This window comes from Bos taurus, chromosome 11 (genome assembly GCF_002263795.3).
Source record: "Bos taurus isolate L1 Dominette 01449 registration number 42190680 breed Hereford chromosome 11, ARS-UCD2.0, whole genome shotgun sequence".
Lineage (NCBI taxonomy): Eukaryota > Metazoa > Chordata > Mammalia > Artiodactyla > Bovidae > Bos > Bos taurus.
The window spans coordinates 10,984,889-11,007,544 of record NC_037338.1 but is presented as its reverse complement, the minus strand read 5'-3'; the positions used below and the strand labels follow the sequence as shown (position 1 = coordinate 11,007,544).

At 38.5% G+C, this 22,656-nt stretch overlaps 1 protein-coding gene across 7 annotated transcripts in view; it reads left to right on the top strand.

Moving 5' to 3' along the window:
- ALMS1 (ALMS1 centrosome and basal body associated protein) overlaps positions 1 to 22,656 on the top strand; it is a 190,664-nt gene that overhangs the window by 72,270 nt on the left and 95,738 nt on the right. For 6 of the 7 annotated variants that reach the window (XR_809620.4, XM_010809860.4, XM_010809857.4 and 3 more), the window contains one exon: positions 1,001 to 1,134. Coding sequence is in view for 6 of the 7 variants with exons in the window: in XM_010809860.4 (XP_010808162.2) it covers positions 1,001 to 1,134 (134 nt within the window). In the remaining variant the exon portion in view is untranslated. The remainder of the gene's footprint in view (positions 1 to 1,000; positions 1,135 to 22,656) is intronic. The other variant, XM_010809855.4, reaches the window with a different exon arrangement.

Here is a 22,656-nt window from a genome sequence, read left to right as displayed (position 1 = left end):
ATTTGCTTAAAGTTAAATATTTGATGCTCTAGGTAATTTTCCTGTAGAACTGTTCTTGTAGAACTGTTAAAATGATTGCATTATCTACTGGCAACCCAGAATAAACTCATTTAACCAATAATGAAGTCACAGTATTAATAGTGCTAGTTTGAGGTCTTAAGGAACTGTAAGTTCTGATGTCTGAAGAAAAGTAAGAAAATTTGGGTTTTCAAACTCCTAAAGCTTGAATGTTTTCCTAATCTTTTCTTTGTACTGTCCTCATTGTGGAGGCAATGAAATACTCATTCGAGTATTTGACTCTCTAAGTCACTGTGTTTCATAAAAACGTATATTTTCTATCCCCTTCTCTATTAAGATTCTTAAAGCAGATCTTAGATAGACATTAGGAAAAACTGAATGAAAGTATTTAACACTAAAACTTGGGTTAGAGTTAAATTCCATTAATCTCTAAATTGTAGAATTCCATTAAAAAAGAAAACAAAATCTTTACAATAACATGGCGAATAAATATATTTTAGAAGGCAACTTTTAAGCAATTCAGGTCTACCTGGAAATCTCTTGAGGTCAGCTTCCTATGCCATTTTTTTGATCATTTGTGCTTATTTTGATTCTCCAGAAACTCCCAGGTTTTATTTATTATTTTAAAATATTAACAACTGTGGAAGTGGCAAAGATTGTAGCAGGAGCTAATAGGGGAGACAAAGGGACTCTTTTGATTGGAAGGAAGATTAAGATGAAATAGGCTAAATACTATATTTCAAGTGGCCTCATTGGAGAAATGTCTGTAGAATATGTTTTTATTTGTTTTTAAATCTGACTTTTCAGTGAAATTATCTCTCTCAAGAACTTCGAATAGTTTGTTATAAAACTGAGAGCGCACACTGTTTACTAAGCACTGTGGTAGGCATTAAATTGGCTATATTGATGATGATCTCTGCTCTTGTAATCACTGATAGTTTTGCACTGTATTGTCTCGAATGCTTTTATCTTTTCTCTCCAGCCTGGAATCTGAAGTTTAATATGGCTCATGACTATGGCTACTCCATTTCAGAATTAAATGAAGATGACAGGAGAAAAGTAGAAGAGATCAAAGCAAAGTTGTTTGGTCAAGGGAGAACAACTGACTTGTCCAAGGTATAAAAGAAATCTAAAAATTAAGAGACAAAATGTGACAGAAAGGGTGTGTAATTTGAATCTCTTACCTGGGCATTGATGACTCCTGCTGAGTCACTGATAGTCTTTGGCTAAAGTGTTGGGAGTCTTAAGTCTTCAAAAGTTAAGATTTAAGAATTTGATTCTATAGATTTTGTCTGCTATTATGAATAGTAATGGGACATATCTCTCTTACAGGGTTTTGCTATGGCTTACATGAGATAATGCCTATAAAATGCTGGGGTGTGTGATATCTAGGTAGTACTCAATAATTGACAACTGTTACTATTTTAACTTTTAATTTTATACTGAAGTATAGCCAGTTAACAGTGTTGTGTACGTGTATCCATTCTTCCCCAAACTCCCCTCCCATCCAGGCTGCCACACAACATTGAGCAGAGTTCCCCTGTGCTATACAGTAGGACCTGTTGTTATCTATTTTAAATCGATAACTGCTATTATTAATTCTATAAAAATTGATATAGCTATCAGATATGTACACTTAATGACTTAATTCATACAGTGTCTTAGAAAATTGTCAGTGATATAGCATAATTATTTGGCTCATCAATTTTGGAAAGGTTATCAGTTTTTGAAACTATGAATTAGATTGGATTTTAGTTTTACATAGCTCATCAGTTTTGAAAAGGTTATCAGTTTTTTAAAGTATAAATTAGATTGGATTTTAATTTTACATGCTGGTATATTCCTTCTATGTTGTACATTTCATCCCCATGACTCATTTATTTTGTACATCTTAGCCTTCCTCACCTATTTGGCTCTTCCCTTCCTGCCAGTGGTTCCCTCTGGCAACCACTTGTTTGTTCTGTCCATGAGACTATTTCTGTCTTGTTACGTCTGTCCATTTATTTTTTAGATTCCCCATGTAATCGAAATCATACAGTATTAGTCTGTCTTTGACTTATTTTACTTACTGTAGTACCCTCTAAGTCCATCCATGTTGTTTCAAATGGCAAGATTTCATTCTTTTTTATGGTATATTAACCATGTGGTGTATATGTATGTACATACTTAGATTACTTCCATATCTTGACTATTAGAAATAATGATGAAATGGATATAGGGGCGCATATATCTTTTTGAATTAGTGTTTCATTTTCTTTGGAAAAATACACATAAGTTAATTGATGGCTCATGTGATTTTGGTTATATTTTTAATTTTGTGAGGAACCTCCATACTGTTTTCCATAGTGGCTGCACCAATTTACATTCCCAACAACAGTGTGCAAGTGTTCCTTTTTCTTCATATCCTCATCAACACGTCTTATATGTTGTCCTTTTCATAACCATTCTAACAAGTATGAGTTGATATTTTAGTGACTTTTTAAAATTTACATTTCCCTGATGATTAGTGATGTTGAGCATTGTTTTGTGTGTCTGTTAGCCATCTATGTGTCTTTTTTTACGAAAATGTCATTCATATCCTTTGCCCATTTTTTCACTGAGTTGTCTGAATTTTTTAGTTGAGTTGTATGAATTCTTTGTATATGTTGGATATTAATCCCTTGTTAGATACATTCATTGTTTGCAGATATCTACTATTCAGTAGGCTGCCTTTTTGTTTTATTGGTAGTTCCCTTTGCTGTGTGGTAGCTTTTTAGTTTGATGTAGTCCATTTGCTTATCTTTGCTTTTGTTTCCCTTCAGTTCAGTTCAGTCAGTTCAGTCGCTCAGTCGTGTCCTACTCTTTGCAACCCCATGAATTGCAAAATGCCAGGCCTCCCTGTCCATCACCAGCTCCCGGAGTTCACTCAAACTCATGTCCATCGAATCAGTGATGCCATCTAGCCATCCCATCCTCTGTCGTCCCCTTCTCCTCCTGCCCCCAATCCCTCCCAGCATCAGAGTCTTTTCCAATGAGTCAACTCTTCACATGAGGTGGCCAAAGTACTGGAGTTTCAGCTTTAGCATCAGTCCTTCCAAAGAACACTCAGAACTGATCTCCTTTGGGATGGACTGGTTGGATCTCCTTGCAGTCCAAGGGACTCTCAAGAGTCTTCTCCAACACCACAGTCCAAAAGCATCAATTCTTCGGTGCTCAGCTTTCTTCACAGTCCAACTCTGATTGTACCTTTCTAAGAATTTGTCCATTTCTTTCAGGTTGTCCATTTTATTTGTATACAGTTGCTGGTAAAAGTCTCTTATGATCCTTTGTATATCTGTGGTGTCATTTGTAACTTATCCTTTTTCATCTCTGATTTTATTGATTGGAATCCTCTCTGTTTTTTAATTGATGAGTCTAGTAAAGGTTTGGAGAAGGTGAAGGCACCCCACTCCAGTACTCTTGCCTGGAAAATCCCATGGACGGAGGAACCTGGTAGGCTGCAGTCCATGGGATCACAAAGAGTCAGACACGACTGAGCGACTTCACTTTCACTTTTCGCTTTAATGCATTGGAGAAGGAGATGGCAACCCACTCCAGTGTTCTTGTCTGGAGAATCCCAGGGACGGCAGAGCCTGGTGGGCTGCCGTCTATGGGGTCACATAGAGTCAGACACGACTGAAGCGACTTACCAGCAGCAGCAGTAGTAAAGGTTAATCGATTTTGTTTATCTTTTCAAAGAACTAGCTTTTAGCTTCATGTATCTTTGCTGTTGTTTCATTTATTTTTGCTGTGATCTCTATGATTTCTTTCCTCCTACTAATTTTATGTTTTGTTTCTTCTTTCTCTAGTTGTTTCAGGTGTGAGGTTAGGTTATTTCAGATTTTTTGTTTTTTTAAGATAAGATTGTATTGCTGTAAAGTTCCCTTTTAAAACTCCTTTTGCAGCACTGCACAGATTTTGGGTTGCAGTGATTTCATTTTCACTTGTCTCTACGTATTTTTTGAGTTCTTTTAAAAAAAAGTTATTTATTTTGATGGACTGGGTCTTTGTTGCTGAGTGCAGGCTTTCACTAGTTGCAGCAAGCGAGGGCCACTCTTCATTGCAGTGTGGTGGCTTCTCATCGCAGAGCAATAGTTGCAGCACATGGGCTCAGTGGTTCCCGCTTGCGGGTTCTAGAGTGCAGACTCACTGATTGTGGCTCACGGGCTTAGTTGCTGTGCAGCATGTGGTATCTTCCTGGACCAGAGATCAAACCCATGTCCCTTGCATTGGCAGACAGATTCGTAACAACTGGACTACCAGGGAAGCCGCTGAGTTCCTCTTTGATTTCTTCAGTGATCCATTGGCTGTTTATTAGCAAACTGTTTAGTCTCCACCTGTTTGTGTTGTTTTATAGTTTCTTTTTCTTGTAGTTTATTTTTAATCTCAGTTGTGGTTGGAAAAGATGCTTGATATAACTTGAGTCCTCTAAAATTTACCCACAGCTCCCTTTGTAGTGCAGATTGTGATCATTACTGAGGCTATTCTGTGTGGACATGAAAGGAATGTTTATTCTGCTTCTTTGGGATAGAATGCTCTATAATTATCAAATCCATCTGATTTCATGTATCATTTCAGGCTTGTGTTTCCTTATTGATTTCTCTCTGGATGGTCTGTGCATTGATGAAAGTGGGATGTTACAAAGTCTCCCACTATTGTTGTGTTACTATTGATTCTCCCTTCATGGCTGTTAGTGTTTGCTATATATATTGAGGTGCTCCTGTGTTGGATGCATATATATTTATAATTGTTATATCTTAATTCTTGCATTGGTCCCTTGATTATTATGTAGTGACCTTTGTTTTAGTAGTCCTTGATTTAAAGTCTGTTTTGTCTGATAAGAGCATTGCAACTCCACCCTTTAGAGTTCCATTAGCCTGGAATACGTTTTTCCTTCCCTTCACTTTCAGTGTGTACATATCCCTATGTCTGAAGTGAGGTCTCTCTCTTTTTTTTTTTAAATAATTATTTATTTTTGGCTGTGCTGGGTCTTTGTTGCTTCACACAGACTTTGTCTAGTTGTAGAGAGTGGGAGCTACTCTCATTGCAGAGCATAGGCTTCAGTAGTTGTGGCGCATGGGCTTAGTTGCTCCTTGGCTTGTGGGATGTTCCTGGATGGGGGATTGAACCTGTGTGCCCTGCATCGGCAGGCGAATTCTTATCTAATGTGCCAGCAAGGAAGTCCCTGAAGTGGGTTTCTTATAGACAACTTTTCAGTTCAGTTCAGTTCAGTTGCTCAGTCGTGTCCGATTCTCTGCGACCCTGCGAATCACAGCATGCCAGGTCTCCCCGTCCATCACCAACTCCTGGAGTTCACTCAAATTAATGTACATCGAGTCGGTGATGCCATCCAGCCATCTCATCCTCTGTCGTCTGCCGGGGTCCATCCCCGGCTGATCCAGGGTATTCGAAGGAGAGACGGCATCGGCGACCTATTTATTTAAATATTCATCAAAGATATAAAGAGTAATAGAATGAAGATAGCTCAGTGAGGAAATTCAGTGGAGAAAAGAGGCTGAATAATTCAGCCAGAAGGTGAGAGAAAGAACGACATGGGGAGACCAAGTTTCAGTGAACAAGGGCCGCACTTTATTTTCCAAAGTAGTTTTTATACCTTAAGTTATGCATAGAGGATAATGGGGGAAGGGGTAGAGTCATGCAGTAAGCCAGGCTTTCTTCCTGCAAACTTATCATATGCAAAAGTTTAGGTGATTTGTATCATCTTCTGGCCCAGAGGCCTGTTAACATTTTAAGACCCTTTCTTCAGAAAACTTATTTTTCTCTAAAGGTGATTAGTCAGGTGCCACCCTCCAAAAGCATTAAAGTTGCATTCCTATAGGGCAAAGGTGTGGTGGGCTGTAACAAGAAAAAGGATTAACTCAAGGGTCCAAGGTTACAAACATTAAAGCTACTACTTACACCAATTATATTAATCAATACACTGCCAGGGACACAGCAGATAAGGGATATGGAGACCTAGCAGCAAACATTGGCGGAACAAGTGAAAAACCCTTCACCAATACAATTTCTAATCAATCTTTTAACTGCTCAAAGGAATCTGTACTTAGACAGTTTAGAACATCTCATGCCTCTCACAGTTGGGAGGCTCTGAGCAATCACATGTGGCCGGAAAAACCTATTCAGGCAGGCTAGAGGACTTCCAAAGGAGTTTGTAGGTTGAAACACTGTCACACCCAGGAACTTTATTAACTGGAGCTATAAGTTAACTCTTTTTTCAGAGAGAGGTAGTGGGGGACAGCCCCCCATAGAGTCAGAGGTGTAGGCGAGAGCACAAAGCAGAAAGTAGGCAGACTCTGGTTTTGGGGTTAGATGCTCGAGAATTTCCAGGGGGACTCCTGAGACTCGATCCCGCCTTTGCGTATGCCGAGCCTCCTTCCTCATGACCTGTGCCGTGGGCTGAGCTCCTGCTCCTGGCAGTTGTCCCCTTCTCATCCTGCCCCCAGTCTCTCCCAGCATCAGGGTCTTTCCAGTGAGTCAACTCTGGCCAAAGTATTGGGAGTTTCAGCTTCAGCATCATTCCTTCCAATGAACACCCAGGACTGATCTCCTTTAGGATGATCTGTTTGGATCTCCTTGCAGTCCAAGGGACTCTTAAGAGTCTTCTCCAACACCACAGTTCAAAAGCATCAATTCTTTGGCACTCAGCTATCTTCACAGTCCAACTCTCACATCCATACATGACCACTGGGAAAACCATAGCCTTGACTAGACAGACCTTTATTGGCAAAGTAATGTCTCTGCTTTTCAATATGCTATCTAGGTTGGTCATAACTTTCCTTCCAAGGAGTAAGCGTCTTTTAATTTCATGGCTGCAATCACCATCTGCAGTGATTTTGGAGCCTCCAAAAATAATGTCTGACACTGTTTCCACTGTTTCCCCATCTATTTGCCATGATGATGGGACCAGATGCCATGATCTTCGTTTTCTGAATGTTGAGCTTTAAGCCAACTTTTGCACTCTCTTCTTTCACCTTTATCAAGAGGCTTTTTAGTTCCTCTTCACTTTCTGCCATAAAGGTCATGTCATCTGCATATCTGAGGTTATTGATATTTCTCCCGGCAATCTTGATTCCAGCTTGTGGTTTTTCCAGTCCAGCGTTTCTCACGATGTACTCTGCATATAAGTTAAATAAGCAGGGTGACAAGATACAGCCTTGACGTACTCCTTTTCCTATTTGGAACCAGTCTGTTGTTCCATGTCCAGTTCTAACTGTTGTTTCCTGACCTGCATACAGGTTTCTCAAGAGGCAGGTTAGGTGGTCTGGTATTCCCATCTCTTGAAGAATTTTGCACAGTTTATTGTGATCCACACAGTCAAAGGCTTTGGCATAGTCAATAAAGCAGAAATAGATGTTTTTCTGGAACTGTCTTGCTTTTTTGATGATCCAGTGGATGTTTGCAATTTGATCTCTGGTTCCTCTGCCTTTTCTAAAACCAGCTTGAACATCTGGAAGTTCATGGTTCATGTATTGATGAAGCCTGGCTTGGAGAATTTTGAGCATTACTTTACTAGCGTGTGAGATGAGTGTAATTGTGTGGTAGTTTGAGCATTCTTTGGCATTGCCTTTCTTTGGGATTGGAATGAAAATTGACCTTTTTCCAGTCCTGTGGCCACTGCTGAGTTTTCCAAATTTGCTGGCATGTTGAGTGCAGCACTTTCACAGCATCATCTTTCAGGATTTGAAATTGTTCAACTGGAATTCCATCACCTCCACTAGCTTTGTTTGTAGTGATGCTTTCTAATACCCACTTGACTTCACATTCCAGCATGTCTGGCTCTAGGTGAGTGATCACATCATTGTGATTATCTGGGTTGTGAAGCTCTTTATAGGGGTCTTATTTTTTTATCTGTTCAGGCAGTCTGTGTCTTTTGGTTGAAGCATTTAATTCATTTACATTTTTGGTATATATTCCTATTGCCATTTTGCTAAGTGTTTTGGGTTTGTTTTTGGAGGGTATTTTTCTTCCCCTCCTCTTTTGTTCCTGTCTCTTGTTTGAGCACCATCTTTAGTGTATGCTTGGGTTGCTCTTTCTCTTTTGTGTGTGTATCTGTTGTAGTTTTTGTCTTTGCTGTTCACCATAAGGTTTTGATATAGCTGTCTGTATAATGTACAAGGTTGTTTTAAGTTTCTGGTCTTTTCCTGCCTAGAGAAGTTCCTTTAGCACTTGTTGCAAAGCTGGTCTGGTGGTGTTGAATTCTCTTAGCTTTTGCTTCTCTGTAAAGCTTTTGATTTCTCCATCAAGTCTGTGTGAGAGCCTCACTGGGTAGAGCATTCTTGGTTGCGAGTTCTTCCCTTTCATCACCCTAAATATATTGTGCCACTTTGATCACTTAAATGTATATATTGAGTTTAATATATATTAAATTCTGGCCTGCAGAGTTTCAGCTGATAATGGTAATTCTCTTGTATTGGTTGTTATTCCCTTGTTGCTTTAAGTATTTTTTCTTTGTCTTTTCAGCTATTATCTCTTCAAATATCTTCTCAGCGCCTTTCTCTTCTCCTTCTGGGACTCCTATAAATGAACATTGGTGCATTTAATGTTATCACAGAGGTCCCTTTGACTGTCTTCATTTCTTTTCATTTTTTGTTTTTTTCTTTATTCTTTTCTGAGGAGTGATTTCTGCTGTTCTGTTGTCCAGGTCACATATCCGTTTTTCTGCTTCACTTTCTCTGCTATTGATTCCTTGTAGTGTATTTTTCATTTCAGTTATTGTATTGTTCATCTCTGTTTGTTCTTTAGTTTTTTAGGTCTTTGTTGAACATTTCTTGCATCTTCTCAATCTTTGCATCCATTGTTTTCCTGAAATCTTGGATGATCTTCACTATCATTATTCTGAATTCTTTTTCCGGTAGGCTGGCCATTTCCTCTTAGTTGTTTTTCTGGGGTATCATCGTGTTCCTTCATCTGGGACAAATTCCTCTGCCATCTCATTTTTACTAAGTTTTCGTTGTTGCAGTTTGTGTTCCATAGGCTGCAGGATTGTAGTTTTACTTGCGCTATCTGCCCTCTGGTGGATGCCTTTCATGATTTTAGTTGAGCATCTATGTGAGTACATTTTCGCTCTTTTCTTAGCATATATGTTATAGGGTTTTCTTAAAAAAAAATTTTTTTTTTGTAATTGTCCTAGAATTTGTAAATTATGTTTGTACCCAGTTCAGGTATACTTTCAAATAACACTACAGCATTTCATAGGTAGTATGATTACTTTCCAGTAACAGAACAGCCCCAATTCTTTTGTTTTATTTCTTTTATCATTGCTACCATTTTCCCTCCCATCTCCAAAAGAGTTTTAAAATTCACTCAATTATTTACAGTAGTATATAATCAAGTTCAGTTCAGTTGCTGGGTCATGTCTGACTCAGATATTATGAAGACAAAAAATAAATAGGCAGTTGACTGGATTCAGCCCACAGACCATACACAGTTTGAGCTACAGTGTAGTAGAGTATAGTATCTCATAGATATACCTTCATTTACTTGTTTTCTTATTTCTGGGCATTTGTTTTTTAATTTATTAGAAAAACTTTGGGGAATTCTATTTAACTTAGAATATTGTGTTAATTTCAGGTGTACTGCAAAATAATTCATGTATCTTCATTATACGTTTGCATTATGGAATCTTTTTCAGACTCTTTCCTATTGTAGGTTATTATAAGATACTGACTATAATTCCCTGTACTATGCAGTAAACCCTTGTTGTTTATATAGTTTCTATATAGTGATGTGTTAATCCCATACTCTTATTTTATCCCTCCTCTCCTCCTTTCCCCTTTGGTAACTGTAAGTTTGTTTTCTATGTCTTTGAGTTTGTTTCTGTTTTGTATGTTCATTTCTATTATTTCTTAGATTTAACATGTAAGTTGTACCATATGATATTTGTCTTTCTCGTCTGACTTACTTCACTTAGTATGGTAGTCTTTAGGTTTATTCATGTTGCTGAAAAGGACAATATTTCATTCTTTTTGGTGGTCAAGTAATATTTCCGTGTGTGTGTGTGTGTGTGTGTGCGCGCATGTGCCACGTCTTTATCCCTTCATCTGTCTGTGGACACTTAGGTTGCTTCCATGTATTGTAAATAGTGCTGCTATGAAAATTGAGGTTTATATGTCTTTTTGAATTAGAGTTTTCATCTTTCTGGACATGCACCCAAGTGAGGGGTTGTTGGATCATGTGGTAACTCTGTTTTTAAAGGAAGGTCCTTGTTGTTTTCCATAGTGGCCGCACCAATTTAAATTCTCATGACCAGTGTAGGAGGGTTCCCTTTTCTCTACAGCTTGTGCGGTATTTATTGTTTGTAAAATTTTTGGTGATGGCCATTCTGACTGTTGTGAGGTCATTGTAGTTTTGATTTGCATTTCTCTAATTAGGATGTTGAGTATATTTTCATATGCCTCTGGCCATGTATGTCTTTGTAGAAATGTCTATTTAGGTCTTCTCCCAGTTTTTTTGATTGGTTTGTTTGTTTGATACTGATTTTTATTACTATGTTTTAGAAATTAATATCTTTTTTGATGCATCATTTGCAGATATTTTCTCCCAGTCCATAGGTTATTTTCATTTTGGTTATGGTCTCTTTGCTGTGGAAAAGCTTATAAATTTGATTAGGCCCTGTTTGTTTAAATTTGCTTTTATTTCTTTTGTCTTGCAAACCTGATCTAAGAAAATGTTGCTGTGTTTTTGTTTTGTTTTCAGGGAGTGTTCTCTTCTAGAAGTTAAGCCTCTAAGTCATTTTGGGTTTATTTTTGGTGTGATGGACTCTTCTAACTTTATTGGTTACATGAGGCTGTCCCTCTTTCCCAACACTACTTGCTGAAAAGACTGTCTTTTCTCCATTGTAGCTTTTAACCTCCTCTTTTGAAGGCTAATTGAGTGTAGGTTTCTGGGCTTATTTCTGGGCTCTCTATTCTGTTCTGTTGATCTGTATGTCTGGTTTTGTCCCAATATCCCACTTGTTTGATTTCTGAAGCTTATTTTCTTTGATTCAGTGTGGAATAGGATTCCGTTTTTACTTTCTCTCTCTAGCATTTCATAGTTCAGTGTAAAATAATGCAGCAGATTTATGTGTGTGTGTGTGTGTGTGTGTGTGTGTGTGTGTATGTATATAAATCTTGTATTCTGCCGACTTGCTGAGTTCATTTATTAGTTCTAATAGTTTTTTTGTGGAATCTTTAGGATATTCTATATAGACTATCATGTCATCTGCATCTAATGATAATTTTACCTCTTACTTTTCAATTTGGAAACCTTTTATTTCTTTTTCTTGTCTGATTGCTGTATCTAGGATTTCTAATACTGTGTTGAATAGAAGTGGTAAGAGTAGGCATCCTTGTTTTGTTCCAGAATTTAGCAAGATGGCTTTTAGGTTTTCACTGTTGAGCATTATGTTGACTGTGGGTTTGTCATAAGTGGCTTTTATTATGTTGATGTGTCTTCCCTTTATACTCACTTTGGTGAGAGTTTTTATCATAAATGAATGTTGAATTTTTTGCATCTGTTTAGCATGAGGTGGCAATGGCACCCTGCTCCAGTACTGTTGCCCAGAAAATCCCATGGATGGAGGAACCTGGTAGGCTGCAGTCCATGGGGTCGCTAAGAGTCAGACATGACTGAGTGACTTCACTTTCACTTTCCACTTTCATGCATTGGAGAAGGAAATGGCAACCCACTCCAGTGTTCTTGCCTGGAGAATCCCATGGACGGAGAAGCCTGGTAGGCTGCAGTCCATGGGGTCGCAGAGTTGGACACGACTGAAGTGACTTAGCAGCAACAGCAGCATGAGGTTTTGGTCTTTTCTTTTGTTGATATGGTATATCACATTGATTGATTTGCATATGTTGAACCATCCTTGTGACCCTGGTATTAATCCAACTTGGTCATGATGTATGATCCTTTTTATGCATTGTTGAATTTGGTTTGCTGATCTTTTGTTGAGGATTTTTACATCTATATTTATAAAAGATATTGGCCTGTATTTTTCTTTTTTGGTAGTGTGTCTGGTTTTGATATTAGGGTGATGGTGGTGGTTTCATAGAATGATTTTGGGAGTCTTCCTTCCCCTTTAATCTTTTGGAAGAGTTTCAGTAGTGTAGGTTTAAGTTCTTTTCTTCTTTGTTGTTTGGTAGAATTCCCGAGTGAGGTCATTCGGTCCTTCCTTTTGTTTGTAGGGAATTTTTTTTTTTCCCAGTTAAAGATTCTATTTCACTTCCAGTGAGTGTCTGTTCAGATTATCTGTTTTTTCTTAATTCAGTTTTGGCAGGCTCTATATCCAGTAACTTGTCCATTTCTTCTAGGTTGTCCATCTTGTTGTCTTAAAGTATTATAGTTGTTCATAGTATATTCTTATGATTTTTGTATTTCTGTTATGTCCCCCCCCTTTTATTTTTCATTTTATTTTGTCCTCTTTGTTCTTGGTGAGCCTTTCTAGAGGTTTTTTGATTTTATCATTTGAAAAACCCATCTGTTGCTTTTATTGATTTTTTTTATCTGTATTTTTTTCCTCTCTGATCTTTATCATTTCCTTCCTTTGATGACTTTAGGTTTTGAATGTTCTTCTTTTTCTGCTTTTTATATTGGTTTATTTGAGATTTTTCTTGTTTTTTAAATGAGGCCTATATTGCTATAAACATCCCTCTTCAGACTGCTTTTGCTGCATCCCGTAGATTTTGTGTAGTTATATTTTTGTTGTCATTTGCTTCAAGATATTTTTTATTTTCTTTTTGATTTCATTGTTGACTCAATGAAAGATTTTTTTGTAGCACATTGTTTAGGCTCCGTGTAGTAGTTTTTATCCTCTGTTTCTTTCTGTGGTTGATTTCTAGTTTCATGCCATTGTGGTTTAAAAAGATGCACAAGAAATTTGTTGAGTAAGCTATTGAGACCAATTAAGGATAAGGAAAAGAAGTTGTGTTATTTTTTTTTTAATCCTTTCCTTGTTTCCTCTTTTGACGATCTTACTATCTTTATATAGATCTCAGTTTCTAAACTATATTTTCTCTTCTTTAGTACTTCTGTTAAGTTATTACATGGCAGTCCTACAGGTAACAAATTCCCTCGATTTTTGTTTTTCTGAGAATGTATTTCTTCATCAATTTGAAGGATAATTTCATAGGGAGAGTTTAGAATTCTAAGCTGGTGCCGTTTTTCTCTTAACATTTTTAATATTTCAGTCTATTTTGTTTACATGGTTTTGTGGGAAAGTTGGAAGTAATTCTTTGCTTCTCTTTAGATTTTTCTCTATCTGGCTTCTTTCAGGATTTATTTTTCTTTGATTTTCTGTACTTTGTAAATGTTATATTATACTTAGGCTTAGTGATTTTTTTCTTCACATTTACTCTGCCTGATGTTCTTTGAACTTCATGAATCTGCAGTTTGGTGTCTGACATTAATTTAGGGGAAATTCTTAGTCATTGTTGCTTCAGTGATTTTTTTCTGTCCTTTTCTTTGTCCAGTATTTTCATTCTCATATGTTAAACCTTTTGTAGTTTTCTTAGAGTTCTTTGAGATTCTGTCCTGCTTTTCCTGCTCAGTCTATGTTCTCCTTGTTTTGTATTTCCAGAGCTTTTTGTTGAGATATTCTTTTTTTTTTAATTATTTATTTTAATTGGAGGATTACTACTTTCCAATATTGTGATGGTTTTTGCCAAACATCAACATGAATTAGCCACAGATGCACATGTGTCCCCTCATCCTGAAACCCGCTCCCACCTCCCTCCCCACTTCATCCCTCTGGGTTATCCCAGAGCACTGGCTTTGAGTGCCCTGCTTCATGCATCGAACTTGCACTGGTCATCTGTTTTACATATGGTAATATATATGTTTCAATGCTAAATCTCAGGTTTCTTGTCTTGAATCCTGTGCAATCTAATAATTCCTTCAGAGGTATTCTTCATTTCTGCTACAGTGTTTTTGATCTCTAGCATCTGTTTTTTATTCTTTCTTCACATTTTCATCTTTCTGCTTATATTGTCCCTTTATTCTTGATGAATGCTTTCCACTTTATTCATTAGAGCCTTTAGCATATTAGTCATAGTTGTTGTAAATTTCTGATCTCATAATCTCAGCATCTTCTCCATATCTGGGTTTGATACTTGCTCTGTCTCTTCATGTAATTTTCTTTTGCTTTGTAAATATGTTCTGTTGTGGGGCCTATAACTTCTGTATTAAATTAAGAATACTCACATTATAACTGGATGAATTAGTAGGCACAAGCCATTCACATGGGGTTGACATACAGCTCTGTTAGCACCTGAGCTTTCACTTTGAGGAAGTGTAAACACTCAGTCATTTTGATTGAAGACACAATGGCACTACACTTTACAAGGGAGTAAAGTCACGTTTATTCTTACAGATCGCAGAAGGGGGATGGGGTGTCCAGTAGCCTAGGAAAGGCAGTCCTCTGTCCCAGTCACAAGTGAGCAGAAGAGCACATATTAGTTGAAAAGTGTTTCAGGGGAGATTTTGCTACCTTTTTGTGAATTCAACTGTATGTGGTTATTTTTAAAGGAGCTCTGAGAAAAAGGAAACAGGAACTTGTCACAGGAGTCCTAAGCTCAGGTCCTTACCTGTCCAGGCTCTGGGTGTGAGCAGGGTTGTCATACTGTAAAATGCTTATGTAGCAACTCAGAATAGCTGTTTTCTCATCACAATTGACCCTGTGATGCCTAGGCATTAGTCTTTAGGGGAAATCATGGGCACTGTCTAGATGGTGGAGATATTAAAAGCTGCTGGCAGGATTTTGGTCACCCAGCACATGAAACATCTAAGCAAAGCAAAATGCCACTCAACAATATAAATAGACAAATGGTGGTTTGAAATCCTGTCTGTAACCATCTCCTCCCATTTTGGGGGGTTCAGCCCAGAAAATAAAGCTCATGGATAAGATTAAGGTAGGTATTTGATTTAAAACTTGGGTGGGATTATGAAATACTTGTACCTGTTGGGATATCATTTGTAAATGTCTAAGTTTGTCCAGAATTATTAATAAACATGCAACAAGAGGTACCCTTTGCAGGTTCCCCTTCCTTGGCCAATAGTAACCTAAAGCTAAATCGTTGTCCAAAACCATCTACACTAAAGAATTGTACTGTTACTGCATTAAGGCTGGGCTTTGGTGTAACAGCCCAATGTTTTTAGACAGGGGAGTTGAAACTTTGGTGTTTGCCTTAACAATTTAATTTAATAATTTGTTGTTGCTTGGCTGTTGTGGTCGTGCCTAACTCAGTTCCCATGAAGGATAGTAGCAGACCTATTCCCAACATAATGGGGATGAGTACTGAACGTTTTTGACATGAGGTGGTTTAAAAAGAGACATTTTGGGGATCCTATTCAGTGATTTGTAAGGATAGTCCCAGGGAGACTTAACTATCTTGGTGTTAACAGACAGGACTTAGCAGGGAGCTGGCAAGGAGGCAGATGCATTGGTGGCTGAGGAAGGGAGAAGCACATAAATGAGGAACCATGTATATATGTTTGCTCCTGGGTACTAAACCCACAGTGGACACCGACTGTTATACTGGGTATATCCAAATAAGTTGGGGTTCCCCTGGGGAGTCTGAGCCATGAGACTCAAGACCATGGGAATTGTGCTCCTTGGGATGAGAGGTATAGGTTTATTCAACTGTGTGGTGTCACAGGTGGAGTGTGTTAGTGCATGGACAGACATGGTGGGTTATAAAGTGCATGTGGGGCTCCTGCCAAATGCCACATACTGTATTGTAAAGTGCTACATGGGAACAGTTGATCACCATAGAGAGGAGCTGGGTAAGCCGTGGAGATGCATGAGATGGCTTCCACTGGGAAAATGGGGGCAGGGTCAAGAAATTAGCTAAGTAGGCCACTGACTCAGGAAAGAAGCCTTTGTTGAGTTTGATAATATGTTCAGCAATTACAGCAGCTCAGGAAAAAAAAAAAAACACTGGTTTCTGCCCATTGTACAAAAATATTAAGACTATGGGAGGACTTGAATGAGAAGATTATGGAACCCTGAGTGGTTCCATAACCAGTGGGAAAAGATTCCCTTGGTGTTATGTAGGGAGATGACCCTGTGTCTGCAATTCTGGAGAGTTTGTATGTAGGGGAGTGATGAGGGAGTCCTATGGTGATTGTAGCATCTGTACCCAGGGAGGAGTCCTTTCAACAGAATTAAATTTACTAGCCCTCAATTAGGTCACATAATGTGGATCAATCTAATATTGTGTGGTGAGGGTAAGCAATTATATGAAGCATTTAATCAGACATTTAAAAGGTTTAGAGACTTGACATATACCTTAACCTATCAAAATTTAAAGGTATAGTGGAGAGCAGCCTGCAGTCAAAGTGCCACCTCACATCTCAGCAGCAAGTGTAGTAAGCAAGGAGAACTTGGGGTAACTCTACAAAATGCCACGAAAATGGGTCATCAGCTGGGAATTTAGATAACTAGGCATTCAGTTTGGCAACCAAGTTCTGGGAAGTGCTTGCCATCATCAGCCGCCATGCTTCCCTGGGTGTCACCTCTTCCATAGTGGAAAATTGTGGAGGCAGTATTCATGATGAAGTTGTGTCCTATGCTGTCGTCTGCTGAGACTTTGTCATCTCAGATCATCATGTTTGGCATTATCATGGACTTGGGCATTATCAAGTGCTATTGCATGTGAAGGAGCCGTTCTAGAGTAGGTTGCTCTGGTCAGTGAGGAAGGGAATTGAAGGCCCATAGGGTCTAACAGGGTTGCATAGAGTTGGGATATTCTGATTAAGGTTTGCTTGCACTTTTGGGAGTGTCTGTTGCTAACTCAAATTCTCGGTAAATTTTGGAGGTCTGTGGGGGTGAATCTTGCAAATGATTAAGTGGTGCCCTTCTTCAAGGCATAGGAGGTCACCATTGTAAATAGTAAAGATTAGAGGCACGTGTGTACCCTTGGTTTAAAGAAAATTTAGTTATATGCTTCTGACAATTTAATCTTTAGTCTTGTATTACCAGATGGGTTTGAACTGTATAATCCTATGAGCCAGTTAGGGGTGAAATTAGGGCAGCGTGAGGCAGGTGGCCTTGAAGCATTTGTGCTTTGGTGCCATTTAAGACAGTGCTTGAATCACTCAGTTAGTAACCTGGTGGCATTTTGGGCCCAGGCCTTCTTGGGCTGACTTCCAACATATGCCATCCCTCCATCCTGGGGTTCAGTTGTGAGTGAGTGCTGTGGTTTTCCAGTAACTTTCTGGTGTTGTCTCCTGGGGTCGTGGAGAAAGCCCCATGACTCAGATGGCATGGAAGTCACAGAAAAGGGACAACAATAGCAGACATCTACATTTTATAGTTTTGTGCTTGCCCTCTGAGTGCCCCATGTGATAACTGGTTATTGGGCTGTTGTGGGTCAGTATGTCTTTGGTGGCTTCCTCCAAAGTGAGATAGGGCCAGGTGTGATTGTATCACCATGATGTCATCTTCTGATGTTGCTGATGTCAACCTGAATGCCTCTTCTCCTCTTTTAGATTTCCACCCACACTGTCCTTTCACTGGATCCAGGGTTAATTATTTCTACTTCCTAGTGGGAGGTATGGTTGGGAGAAATGAACTGTCCACTGAGGGCACTCACTGTACGTTGAAATCTCAGTTGAAATATGCATATCAAGTTACTTGGTTAAGTGTAGTCCAGCAGCCTCCTAGTGGATCTGTGTTCCTCTAATGAGCCAGGACTCTCTCTGACCAGAGGGTTTTATAGCTAAAGTACCAGATGAGTATTAGAAGGCAAGGTGATTGACATTTTAAAATCTGTAAGGGAACTCAAAAATGTTGGGGAAAATGTAATTGTCCTCTGAGATAAAAGCATCAGATTTCCTTCTGATAGCAATCTGTCATCTTTTGTGATTTATAATTTTTTATTTTTTTAGGTATATGCTTTAACTGGGTTTCCCTGGTGGTTCAGTAGTAAAGAATCCAGCTGCCAGTGCAGGAGATGTGGGTTTGATCCCTGGGTCGGGACTCTCCTCTGGAGAAGGAAATGGCAACCCACTCCACTATTCTTGCCTGGAGAATCCCATGGACAGAGGAGCCTAGGGGACTACTGTTCATGGGGTCGCAAAGGGTTGAACACAAATGAGCAACTAAACAACAACAATCTCCTTTAGGATGGACTGGTTGGATCTCCTTGCAGTCCAAGGGACTCCCAAGAGTCTTCTCCAACACCACAGTTCAAAAGCATCAGTTCTTTGGTGCTCAGCTTTCTTTATAGTCCAACTCTCACATCCATGCATGACTACTAGAAAAACCATAGCTTTGACTAGACAGACCTTTGTTGGCAAAGTAACGTCTCTGCTTTTTAATATGCTATCTAGGTTGGTCATAACTTTCCTTACGGCTGCTATCAAAATGCCAGACAAGGGTTGGAGAGGATGTGAAAAAACTGAAGCCCTTGTGCATTGTTGGAGGAAATATAAAATTGTGCAGCCACTATAGTAAACAGTGTAGAGGTTTTTCAAAAAGTTAAAAAGAATCACTATATGATCCGCATCCCTACTTTGGGTAGATACCTAAAAGAATTAAAATTAGGATCTCAGAGAGATATCTGCACTCCCATGTTCTTTGCAAGATTTCGCAGTAGTCAAGATATGGAAATAACCTATATGTTTATTGACGGATAAACAGTAAACATATAGTGTAGTGGGTAGTCTTTCCCTTCTCCGATTTTCCAAACCCAGGGATCAAACCCAGGTCTTCCACATTGCAGGCAGATTCTTTACGGTCTGAGCCACCAGGGAAGCAGTATATTGATGGATAAATAAAATGGTAAATACATAGCCATTAAAAAGAAGGATATCCTGCCATATGCATCAGCATGAATTAATGTGGAAGACATTATGCTAAGTGAAATAAGCCAGGTACAGAAGGACAACTGCATGATTCTGCATATATGGGATTTCCAAAATGGCCAAACTCATAAAAACAGAGTAGAATGGTGGTTGTCAGGGCTGTGGGGAATAATAAGTAGGAAGTTGGTGTTCAGTGGGCATATAGTTTCAATTATATAAAATAAATCCTAGAGCGAGACCTGCTCTGCAATATGGTGCTTATAGTTAATAATACTCCTTTTTGCACTTAAAAAAGAGATGTACTCTGTCAACAGGGTGTGTCTTGTATTAAGTGTTCTTAGCACAATATGTGTTTTATATTAAAGAATCTAATGTGGCAAATAGATGAAAAATATTTAAAGTAAATATTAATATTTGGTATTCGGTATCAATAATGTATCATGAGCAAGTAGAGCTTAAGCTAGCAAAGCAGATAGTTCAGTCTTAGGAAATTTATAAACATGTTTTACATAGCAGGAAAACTGTAGTTATTTCATTGTGTTCCAAAAAGATATTTGGGAATAAAAATAAAAAGTAAAAAAATCTGTTCCCAGTTAAAAATATTTCTCTAGAGTAGGCCAGTAATGCCTCAATATGATAAAAAAAAAAAATATGTATTTGAAATTAGCAGTCACATAATCAAAGATCAGTACTCTTTTTTTATACATATGAAACATTTGTAAGTGATGTTGCCATAAATGGTCAAGTAGGGAACTCCAAGGCTCCATTTCTGCACAAAAATAACAAGCTAGCAAAATCTATCAGAACCAATTTTTGTAGATCTCTGGAATCTAGTCAGAACTTAAAAATAAAAAACTAGGGAAGGATTACTGAAGTAAAGAGCAATTGTTCTATAGGAGAACACTGACTGAGGCTTCTTCAATCGCCTGCCTCACCATCCCCCAGTCTGCAGTAGCTTTGAGGATTGCAGACCACACTCCTAATGAGGGTCAACACTTACAGAGGGTGCAATACAAACCCTGCTCTTAAAAAATTGTTAGGAGGTGTTTCAGCCTGTCTTACAACTCCCTGAAGGACTAGTGTGGCGGCTTTCACTCAACCAAGAGCTTTTCTGAGGATGAAACAACTTCCTGCCAGTGTTTGGCTGGAGTATTGACTGTAGCAGACTGGGTCTAGGGTTAACAGGATAAACAATAGGAACATTGTAAAACTTGGGGAGAAAGCAGTTGAAAAACCAGATACATGGAGAGTAGGACTTTTTAAAGGTCCTGCTTATACTGGGGAGTTGAGGCCATGTGCTTGCCCAAAGCTGGACTCATTCTCAGAAAAGGCCCAAGAAGACCTTAAACTTTCATCTCTGGCTAAACTTTCAGACTTGCATTGCACAGGCTGTAAATGAAAGTACAGAGCTGGCTAACTGTTGGAATGCTTCAACATAAAGTCAGTACAGACTGGGGAAAGTTGTTTTCTTTTTTCTTTTTGGCTGTGGATGTTTATGGAAACTGTCAAGATAATAGCTCACAGTTGAGCAAAGCTAACAAGACTCCAGTGCCACACACAAAGAATGTACAAAACAGTTACCCACAGCAAGCAGCAACACCAAACTCCAGCTGTGGGGGAGAATCTGGTATCCAGAGTTGCCACACTGTATTTGATATGTCCAGTTGTCAACAAATCATGACATGCTTAAAGAAACAGAATATGGCTGTTGTCAGGGGAAAATACAGTTTACAGTAACACTATGCAGGGATTAATTCCCATATAACTTTACTCATTTCTCCATTTCTGTGAATTTTTTTTTTTTATCCCATCTGTGGATTCAACCACAAACCATGATGGACTATAGTATTGATATTTACTGTTGCAAAATAATCACATAAGTGGACCCTCACAGTTCAAATCCAAGTTGTTCAAAAGTCAACAGTAATTTATAAAAACTGCCCCTGAGGAAGCCCAGGAATTATAAAAAAAAAGATTTTAAAGGTGTTCAAAGAGCTAAAGAAGCTATGTTCAACACATTGAAGACAACCAAGAAAAAGCTATCTCACCAAAGAGAGATGTCAAAAAAGGGATATCCAACAATTATAAAAAGGATCCAAATTGAAATTCTGGAGCTGAAAATATAATAACTGAAAGGAAAAATCCACTGGCAGGTTTTAGTAGCACATTTGAGCAGGCAAACAGAATCAGTGAATTTAAAAATACATCAGTTGAGATTGGCAACTTTGAAAACCCAGAAAGAGAAAAGAATGAAAAAAATGACCAGAGCTGTGAGATACCACCAGCATACCAACATGTGTATAATGGAAGTCCCAGGGGGAGAGAAAAGAGAAAAGAAATAATATTTAATGAAGTAATTATTGAAAACTTTCCAAATTTGATAGAAAATATACATCCAAGAAGCTTAATTAACTTTGAGCAGGGTAAACAGAAAAAGTTCCCCACACTGAGACACAGTACAGTTGCTCCTTGAAAAATACAGAGGTTAGGGAGTCTGACCTGGCTCCATTCAGCTGAAAATTCACATGTAATTACACAGTTGTCCTTCTGCATCCAGGGGTTTAAGCAGATGCAGATTGTTTAGTGCTATTATTGTTGTTCAGTCTCGTCTGACTTTTTGTGACCCCGTGGACTGCAGCATGCCAGACTCCGCTATCCTCCATGTTATCTTGGAATTTGCTCAAATTCACTTCCATTGAGTCAGTGACTTCTCATTGTTACTGAGCACTGGCTCTAGGGTGTGCTCCAGAGCATCAGTTCAGTTGCCCTGCAGCAGGTGGAATTTTCCTGAATCAAGGATCAAACCAGTGTCCCCCGCATTGGGAGGAGTATTCTTAAACACTGGACTACCAAGAAAGCCCACAGAGTCCTAACCACTGGACTGTGAGGAAATTTGATCAGGGGAGTTTTGCATGAAACAGTAATCCATGGTTCATTTGTTTGTAGAGAGTAGATTTTACGTTTGGTGCTAGATGACTGTTTGTGTGGCTGTGCGTGTGTGTCTGTGTATGTTTGTGTTTAGTTTTGTTTGTTTTATGTGACAGGGAAGAGCTGTTATTTTCTTTCTGGTTTGTTATATGAGGTCTGTGATTTGTGATATTAACTGAACAATAAGAGAATAATCTGATAAAACTCAAATAGCTCTGTTAGGTAGAAATTTTAATTGAGAAATAGTCTATGGAAATTCATAAAGGACATATATTAGCTAAACTGTACTTAAAAAAAAAACTTTTTAGCTTTGTATTGGGCTATAACCAATTAATAATGTTGTGATAGTTTGAGGTGAACAGCCCTGGGACTCAGCCATACGTACACATGAATCCATTCTTCCCCTAACTCCCCTCCTTTTCAGTTGCCACGTAACACTGAGCAGCGTTCCATGTGCTGTATAGTAGGTCCTTGTTGGTTTTCCATTTTAAATGTAGCAGTGAGTACATGTCCATCCCAAACTCCATAACTATCCTTTCCCCCCATCCTTCCCCACCCAGCAACCATGTGGTATATATGTATGTGTGTGTGTGTATATATACACACACACATATACATATAATAGAGTCTTACCAGCCATTAAAAAGAATGAAATAATGTTATTTGCAGCAACATGGATGGACCTAGATATTATCATACTGAGTGAAGTAAGTCAGACAAGGAAGAAATATCATATGACATCCCTTATATGTGGAATCTAAAAAGAAATAATACAAATGCACTTACAAACAGAGGCTCACAGAGAATAAACTACTTTTTAACAGCTTTATCTCACTGTAATATATACACAGTAATAATCACTCATTTAAAATATATAATTCAGTG